We start from the raw sequence: 8317 nt of genomic DNA on the forward strand, positions 1-8317 counted from the left end.
GAGGAGCGCATGCTGCCGTGCGAGAAGCTCAAGGAGCTCGGTGCTCTCGGGCCCGGCGAGATCTTCCGCGCGTGCCCAGGAAAAGGGTTTTGCGTACACGGAGAGCATGTCGGCCATGAACGCGGACGACTTTCTGCCGATTCATATTTACGTGGTCGTGCACTCGGGGCTCCAGCGGCCGTACTTTGCCAAGGAATTCCTCGGCGCCATGATCCACCGTCCAAAATGCTGGGCAAACCGGGTACTTCCTCACCATGTTTGAAGCCGCGCTCAAGTACGTGACCGAGAGCATGTCGGATCCGTAGTCGCTCGCGGAATCGGTAGCCTTTGTTATAACCGAGTAACGCAGACGGCAATGCCACGCTCCGCAATCGCACGCGCTCGTGCAGGGGCTCGTGCGACGCTACTAGGCTCACAGATTGATACTTTGATACATACAGGATTGTATATCGAATAGGGAATAGGACCCCACTTTGCCCCAAGTCATCAACACCGAGACGAAATGCACACGGAGTGCTGGCCATGTTTCTTCAAAAGACCAAAGACAAGACGGTTCTTAGAGGCACCTTAGAGCTGGGCCATCCACTCCTGCAGCGCGTCACCGGCCGACTCGTACCGGCGCGTCGTGTCCTTGAGCTGGTGCATGTAGTAGATCCCGAGGTAAAACTCGTCAAAGACCATGCGGGAGGCGGCGGTGCTGCCGCGGACCGCCTTGCGAACATGAGCTCGCCGTCTGTGCGGCACGACTCCTTGTCGAGACCCGCAATCTCGGTGAGGAAGCGGCAAAACTTGGCGACCGTGAGGCTGATGCGACCGTCGTCGCCAGCGTCGCCACCGGTCGCAAAGTAATCGAAGAGCGGCCAGAGGACCGTCTCGACGTCGGCGCCGACGTAAATGGGCTTTTGGCGCCGGCCGCCGACCTGGAATCGGCTCCAGTCGACGTCGTACCATGCTTTTTGCAGCTTCTCGCGCACTGACATGGGTGTTTGGCACACAGTGTACGAGTGCAAGACGCACGCGCCAAATACCTGGATGAACCCGGGGAGCGACAGCACCTTTTCATTGTGCTGCGTCACGACCCCAAAGACCTCGGCGACAACTTCCGACGTAAACGCACTCGGGACGAGCTTGAGGTCTTGAAAACACTGGAGCGCGCCCTGAAGGTGCATGGCAACAGCGTGCGGCTGCGTCGCGGCCAACGTCGCCTGCAGTTGTCGTTCGAGGGGTCTCCAGTGCGGCGCTGGCGCCGGTGTCGGTGAGTTGAGGTGATGCGTTGCATACTTGACAAAGAGGGCCACCAGTGGGCGCTCGTAGGCCAAGATGAGGTCGCCCACTTGTGGCAAGTCGTACCTACGTCCATCGTGAGATTCGACGACTTTATATGTGCACGTGGCGACCAGGCGATGCACGGGTCGGTCGAAGGGAGGTCGATTTGAGGCACAGCCTCGCTGGGGTACGCGTGCTTGAGACTGGCTTTCTCGAGGACTGCGCGCTCGACGACGGCGGTCTCGTGCTCGAGGACGGCGAGGAGCTTTTCTTGGTTTTGTAAAATGTCATCGCTGAGCTTGTTCTGCCGCGCCCACGACGGCTCGGGATTCTCATCCGGTGCCAACAAGTGCCGCCAAAAGCCGTCGAGGCGATCTTGCAGTGCCGGGTCGGCCGCCTCGTTTCGCATCGCCTCTAAATAGTCGTGGAGACCATTGACAAACGCTGGCAGCGTCAGCGGGGCCGCCGAAAAGTAGCTTCCGAGTGGCGCGAGGACGTCGAGGGTGTCGGTGACGGCGCCCGCCGGTGCGAGCGTCGACTGGACGAGCTCGTAGCAGCTGTCGAGCGACATCCGCGGCGTCCAGCCGTCGTTCGTGGGGGCGTCGGCGTGAATACCGAAGAGCTGTGTGAGCCGATCGACGACGAGGTCCTTCCCGAGCTGTACAAGGCTTTGCGGAAGCGCCCACGCCGCGCCGACGGTGCAAAGTGCTGTGAGATGCGTCGCGAGCGACGCGTTCGCGGCTTCGATTTCCGCCACGCGCGCCTCTTCCCGAAGGAGCTTCTTGGAGAGTGCCTCGACTGCAATACGTGTGTCATGGGTGACAAACTGGTACCGCTCGACGTCCGCCAGTAGCACCTTGTTGTACTGGTCGAGAGACTTGGCAAACTTGGTCTGGTCGTCAAGGGCGGCCTCGAGCGTGGTGACCCGGGCGTCGAGCCACTTGGTGGCTTTTGACAGCGTAGCTGCTGCCCGCCACTGGAGCAACCAGCGGCGAATGCCGGTCGCCCGATCGATCTGACGCATAACGTACGCCACAAACCCATGCTTGCTGAGCTGGAGCTCGCCCCGGAGCTGCGTCATGACATCGGTTTGCTCGGTCAACCGGTGCTCGAGCTGCCGCGTCGACTCTTCGATCTTGGCCTTTTGCCGAGAGAGGGCAAAGACGCACTCTTTTGCTTCGTGGAGCTCTTGCACTTGAGCCGACGCTGTCGCGATGGCTGACTGCAGCACATTGCCCTGCGTCGCGCCCCGCCACGTGGTCAGCGCCCGCCGGGTCGAGTCGAGGAAGCGCAGTTGCATCCACCGATCGAGTCTGCGCATTGCGTGGAGCCGATGGCGGTTCTGGACCGTAATGTGGTGACTCTCCGCCCGCCACCGCCGAAACGACATACCCAAGGTCTGCATCCGCCACTGCTTGGAGTGCGCTTCCATGAGGAGGAGCATGCACTGCAGCGACGTCTCACGGGCGTGGCGTCGGTACTCCTTGACCATCGTCGTCGCCATGGCCGCGCGGTGCTCGCCGGCCTGGAGCTGTCCCGAGCTGCGTAGGCAGTGCAGGCCTCGGTCCATGCTATGCCGCTTCTCTGCGTGGGCAAAGAGGATCATGGCCATCTTGTTGGTTGCGAGTCCCAAGCGCGCTTGCTGCCGACGTACCGCCGTCACCAAATGCGTAAACGCCCGTCGGAGCACCGAGGTCGTAGCATGGTCCAAGATGCGGCGAAGCGCCCGCGTTTGTAGTTGGCGCCGCTGCTTGGTCCAGTGCGCTTGGGCCTGCAGCAGCTGCGATTGGCTTGCCTCCATCGCCGCCGCCGAGTCCTGCAATGCTCCGACGCTAGTTTCGAGCGCCTGAATGTACGCACGCAGCTGCGTCTCGTTGGCCGCGTGTGCAGCGACCGACTCTTCCAGATGGGCCACTTTGGTTTCATACGCGGCGTTGGCCAAGTGCGCGGCTTCGAGCTCGGCCTTGAGCGTCTTGGTCTCGCCCAAGTAGGACGCAAAGGACGCGAGCTTGAGGTCGATTGTGTGCAGGAGAGTCTCGCCCTTGCGTGGTTCGTGGACGATGTGGGCCGTCGGCAGCGACACGCGCTTCACCGGCGCGATGCTCATCGCCGCGACGCTGCCGTTGGCATGCAGCGTGTGCCAAAGCGCTTGGCGTTGCGACTCACCGAGGCTCTTGTGCTGCTCCGGCACCGACGAGAGGCTTTTTCGGACGTATCGGGGCTTGGTCTCGTCGACCTCGTGGACCGTCGCCAGCACGCCCTTCTGTGACACGAGATGGTCCCACTCGTGCTCGTCGTCGTCAGTGACACTGACGGTCGTGACGGCGTCGCCGGACGGCAGGTCGCGAACGCTTGGCAGCGTCGTGTAGCGCGCGGCAGTAGCTGACGTTGCGCTCGTAGGTTGCACTGGCGATGGCGGCGCCAACGTCGGTTCCGTTATCGCCGGAGGCATCGGCGGCTCCGCGTGCGGTAGCGACGCGAATGGGTTACCAGCGTCTGTCACCAGTGTTGGTGCGGCGACGGGTGCTGCAACTGGAGGCAACCGCCATTCGTCGTTCGAGGCCAAGATGTTCTGCTCCGGTGTCTTGACGACCGCCTTTGGCGCTGGCTCCGAGAAGAAGAGGTCGTCGAACGCCGAGTCAAAGTCCACGTCGCCGTCGTCGTCCGTGCTCATCGCCGCGACCTTTCGCCACTGGTCGGTTCCGCTGCATTTTATTCCATTTGCATACAAATTCCAAGAGACCAACGGCGTGTATTGTTTTGAAATTACGCTATCGACGTCGCCCACTGCCGGTTTCAGGCTCAGGCAGCAAAACTCCGCGCCAAAACCACGCAGACGACGGCGACCGCCGACGACCCGACGCTCGATGCCGTCGACGGCGGAGCCGTTGTCGCCTTAGACGGCGGTGTCTTTGTGCTACCGCCCGGCCCAGTCGTCGCGTTACCTGGCGCCGGCATCGTCGTACCATTGCCAGGCGCCAGCGTCGTTCCCTGCATCGTTGTTGTCGGCGGCATGGTCGTCACTGGCGTCGTCGTGACAGGCAGTGTCGTCGTCATTGGCGTCGCTGTCTGGCTCACGTTGCTCGTGCTCGTACCGTTGTCCGACGGCGTGCGAACGAGACTCGCCGGAACGAGCATGCCCGGCACATCCAGTGTCGACGAAGCGTTGGTCGCCGACGGCGCGCTGCAGCGAAAGGCCACGTACGGCGACGCCTTGGCCCGCACGCAGCACTGGCGCACCGAGAGCTGACCGCCTGCGTTGTACGCGTGCAGAACGTACACGAGGCCGTCACAGCAGCCCTCGATGAGCGGGTCGTAGCACTTGGCGCGGCCTTGGTTGCCACAGAGCATTCCTTCCTGGCAACTTACGACCATCCCAGCAAACACAGCGTGGAGGTAGACGACGCTCAGGAGAGCAAAGGCACGGAGCGAGGCTGGCATGGAAGCGAACAGTTGAAGAATGAGGTTGGTGATTGAGGACCTTGATCGTGCCGTTGATATCGGTGTGCGCGCTGAAGCCGTTGGTCGAGCACATTCCAGCTCAACGCCCACGTGTAGCAGCTGGTCGTGTTTGCTGATGTTGCTTGGGTCTGTACCCGTCAACCGAGTTCTAAGTGTTTCTTATTTGACTAGAGTTGATGTGTACCTCCTGGCAGTTTTAGTGTTGCCTTAGACCAGTCTTTCGATGCTCAGAGCCAATAGCTTCAACATGTGCATAGGGTAGGTATTGTATCAACATTTCTGAGAGAATATCAATGAAAGAGTATCAACCAAGCGTGCTCGTATCAATCGCTACAACGATTAGCGCCACGGATGGCGCAGGAGAGCGTGGGCAGCCAGTGAGAGCGCAGTGTCGTGCCACGTGTTGATTTTTCCCACGGGAAATTCGTAAATCTCGACAAAGGCGGGCGCTTTGCGCTGCGTGAGCGGGTGGTTGTAGATGAGCGCCCGCTGCTCTGCGGCGGCGCTGGGAAATCGCTGATCGTTCTTGCGCGCTTCGCGTAGGAAGAACCGAGCGAACGCTTGGGCAGCCAATATCGCGTCGTCGCTGTGGTCAATCGCCTCGTAGGGCGAGCCGTTGACACGCATGCCATACTCGTACGCGTGCTTTTCCGGGTGGAACTGCACCCCGTAGATCGGGTACTTCTGGCTCTCGATCGCCGCCACGTACTCGACGCCAGCGCGGTCGACCGAGGTTGCTAGGACGCGAAAGGCGGACGTGAGCACCGGCGTTGATGCGAACCGGGTCGTTGTGATGCCTTTCCGGTGGTTGTTCATCGTCAGCGGTCGCGTCGCCAGAGCCGCGAATGCACTCGGCTGGAACGAGAAGACGCGACTCGTCGCAGCCGCCGGCGTGTACTGGAGCGTCGACGAGAGGTTCATTGCGTTCAGGTCTGTATTGAGAATGCCGATCGACGAGGTGAGTTGCACGAGCCACTCGAAGCCGAGGCACGTGCCCCAGATGGGAAAGTACGTGCCTTGGTCGTTCGCCGCGAGTGCGAGCGCGTAGACGCGGGCGGCTTGGTCGTTGACTGGTGCTGCGCCACCCGGGAAAAGCACGCCGTTGACGCTACTAAGAAGCGCGTCGATCGTGTCGTTGGAGGCCGAGTATGGAATCGGGACGACGCGGCCACCGGCGCTTTCGATCCACTTGACATAGGACGCAGCGATGTAGTCGACGTCGCGGCCATAAAATGGCTGCGTCATGACACCAATGATCGGGCGCATCGTGGCGCCCGTCCATGGCACGAGGGCTGCGAGGAGCCACAGCAAGTGCAGCATCGTCGTCGTTCTTCGCAGCCGCAAAAGTGCGACCACCTATCACCAGTAAGAGCGTGATGCCATTGGTGCGTCAATAATAAAGAAGGTCATTTCCGCCAATCAGATCAATTGTTGGACTATCCCAGTCAATACCATGTCAGTCAATCGGGCAGCGCGAGAGGTAGCTGGTCGCTAATTCGGCTGCGCACCTCTCGACTCGAAGAATCATGTATGGAATCGTTATTTGCCGGATCCAGCGCAGACACCCAGAGACCGGCGCCTCCGGAGAGCTGCTGTGGAGTCGAGTTCGCAGTTCCACTAGCTCTGCGCCCACTCCCGGCCCATGTACTAGTACCGCCAACTTGAATGTCAACGTCAAATCAAACGACAGCGATATCCGGATATTTTTCCCTGGAAAAGGAGGGTGGTCAGCACTCATCACAGCACCGCCTTCTCGAAGTTTCAAGCGGCTACTGGTTACGGCGCTGAGGTGCGTTCGAAGCTGCAAGAGTTAACATACCCATACGGTTGCTTGACCATATTCCTTGGCGCCAATGCGCTCGTCAGCAAGCATACACGACAGAGAAACTCCACCGCTCTCCGAGGTTCAGTGCTCGCTGGTGATGCCACGTTTGTTGACACAGTTCAATGCCTCGGCCAATCAAATGCAGGAGGGTCCGACATATTAGCCAATCCAATGCAGTTCAATAAATCAGCCAGCGTAACATGCTTCGGGACCATTCCAGGGATCGTCGATGTTCGAGGTGAGCGCACTGACGCCGGGACCGCTGCTGTTCCAGTCGTGGACGCCCGTCATCGTCTCAATCGATGGCCAGCGCCTGCGCGTCGACTACGGCGCCTCGCACAAGTCGTTCGATACCACTGGTTGCGCTGCCCATGCTATCGACCCGCCTTTCCTCGTCGAGATTGCCTTTTCCAACAAGAAGAAACTTTTGCTTGACATGGGCTCACGGTCGCTACGGACGCAGCTCATTGAGCGACTGACCGCTACGGCAACGTCGACCGCCTCCACGGACACCGCCGATAGCGTCCATGATCAGCTACTCAGCGTCGCCGCCGCCATCACCGACCGCGCGGCCGTCGCCAAGAAGTCGGACCTTCGACCATGTAACGTCTCGGTCGCTGATGTCCACGCCCACCTGTGCGGCCTCAAGGATGTCTATGACCACGTAGCAGGGCTGCCGTCGCCACTGGCCCTCTACGACTGGCTTCTTGACACGGAAGCCGCCTACGTCGATCGTCACCGGGACCTGCACGGATCAGCGCGCCCCGACGTGTACGCCCACACTGTGTACCAGCAAGATCCGCTGAGCTACGCGCTCGGGACAACGTCGTCGGCGCGCCGTCCAGACGTCAACTCGTACATCGGCGTCTGCTCGTACTGCAAGACAGAGTACGACCGCGCGCTCCTCCCGGTGATCTACGTCACGGACGGTGCGTGGCCGTGTCCCACCTGCCACGAGACCATCACAGCCGACGTCTACTTCAAGAACCGCTTCGACACGATGGCGTTCGACGAGCCACTGCGCCGAGTCCTCGCGCCATGTCCCACGCGGCGCTGCCCCGGTCGCTTTACGCGACCTGAGATGCAGCGCCTCCACCTCTTTGACAAACCCGCTATTTGCGCCGCCTGCAAACGCTCCGCCTTGTACGAGACGTACCAGATCGCAACCCTCGTCCGCGAGCACCCGTCGATCCGCTACCAGAGCGTCCGCAACGCCGACGGCACGTACATCAGCCTCATGCCCACGCAACGAGAGATGCCGGTTGACGGACTCTGGTCGACCTACCTCCATGAGCTCCACGCCTCTCTGCACGCGCGGCGCCACGGCCACGCAAAGCCGCGACTGCAGATGTTTGAAGTGAGCACGTACATGGTCGAGCTCGAGAGAGCCGTCACCATGATCCGAGCCCACGACAACGGCGCGTTTCCCATCGACCTCGTCCGCGCCATGCACCGCGACCTGCGCTTCGTCGCCAAGATCGGCCCCATGACACACTACTGGTCCAATCCAACCGTCGTCGCCGCCGCCATCCGCCGCTACGAGCAGTTCATGCACCTCTCCAAGACCCACAAGCATCTCGTCCCGACCCTCGATATTGCGCTTCTCTGGCGCGTGCACATGACGCAGCACGTGGCCTACTGCGCCTACTCGCGCGCGATTACCAAGAAGGTGTTGTCGCCGCAATGGAATAGCTACGACGACGCGGCGTACGTCAAGACGTGTGTGGCGTGGGACCAAGGGCGTACCGGGAGCCGTACTCGTCG

At 61.0% G+C, this 8317-nt stretch overlaps 5 protein-coding genes across 5 annotated transcripts; 2 read left to right on the forward strand and 3 right to left on the reverse strand.

Annotated features, from left to right (window-relative positions):
• Positions 1–27: 27 nt before the first annotated feature.
• Positions 28–262, forward strand: SPRG_16942 (hypothetical protein; the record flags this gene model as incomplete). The annotated part of the gene is made up of 1 exon (XM_012356238.1): positions 28–262. A coding segment is annotated over one exon (235 nt), but the record flags the coding sequence as incomplete, so codon positions are not given.
• A 305-nt stretch (positions 263–567) lies between these two features.
• SPRG_16943 (hypothetical protein) lies at positions 568–3940 on the reverse strand (the record flags this gene model as incomplete). The annotated part of the gene is made up of 3 exons (XM_012356239.1): positions 568–697; positions 745–1350; positions 1398–3940. 3 exons carry the CDS (start codon positions 3938–3940, stop codon positions 568–570), a joined length of 3279 nt encoding a protein of 1092 aa, XP_012211629.1.
• A 128-nt stretch (positions 3941–4068) lies between these two features.
• On the reverse strand, positions 4069–4707 carry SPRG_16944 (hypothetical protein; the record flags this gene model as incomplete). Its single annotated transcript, XM_012356240.1, has 1 exon — positions 4069–4707. The coding sequence occupies one exon, from the start codon at positions 4705–4707 to the stop codon at positions 4069–4071; it is 639 nt and encodes a 212-aa protein (XP_012211630.1).
• A 272-nt stretch (positions 4708–4979) lies between these two features.
• On the reverse strand, positions 4980–6061 carry SPRG_16945 (hypothetical protein). The gene has a single exon (XM_012356241.1). It carries the CDS (start codon positions 6046–6048, stop codon positions 5068–5070), a length of 981 nt encoding a protein of 326 aa, XP_012211631.1. The 5' UTR covers positions 6049–6061; the 3' UTR covers positions 4980–5067.
• Positions 6062–6782: 721 nt separating this feature from the next.
• On the forward strand, positions 6783–8295 carry SPRG_16946 (hypothetical protein; the record flags this gene model as incomplete). Its single annotated transcript, XM_012356242.1, has 1 exon — positions 6783–8295. A coding segment is annotated over one exon (1513 nt), but the record flags the coding sequence as incomplete, so codon positions are not given.
• Positions 8296–8317: the final 22 nt, after the last annotated feature.

This window comes from Saprolegnia parasitica (genome assembly GCF_000151545.1).
Source record: "Saprolegnia parasitica CBS 223.65 unplaced genomic scaffold supercont2.409, whole genome shotgun sequence".
In the NCBI taxonomy this organism is placed as follows: domain Eukaryota; phylum Oomycota; class Saprolegniomycetes; order Saprolegniales; family Saprolegniaceae; genus Saprolegnia; species Saprolegnia parasitica.

What these genes read in the sequence shown, in the direction of transcription:
- SPRG_16945 (XM_012356241.1), bottom strand. Translation starts at nt 6,048, where the DNA reads ATGCTGCACTTGCTGTGGCTCCTCGCAGCCCTCGTGCCATGGACGGGC.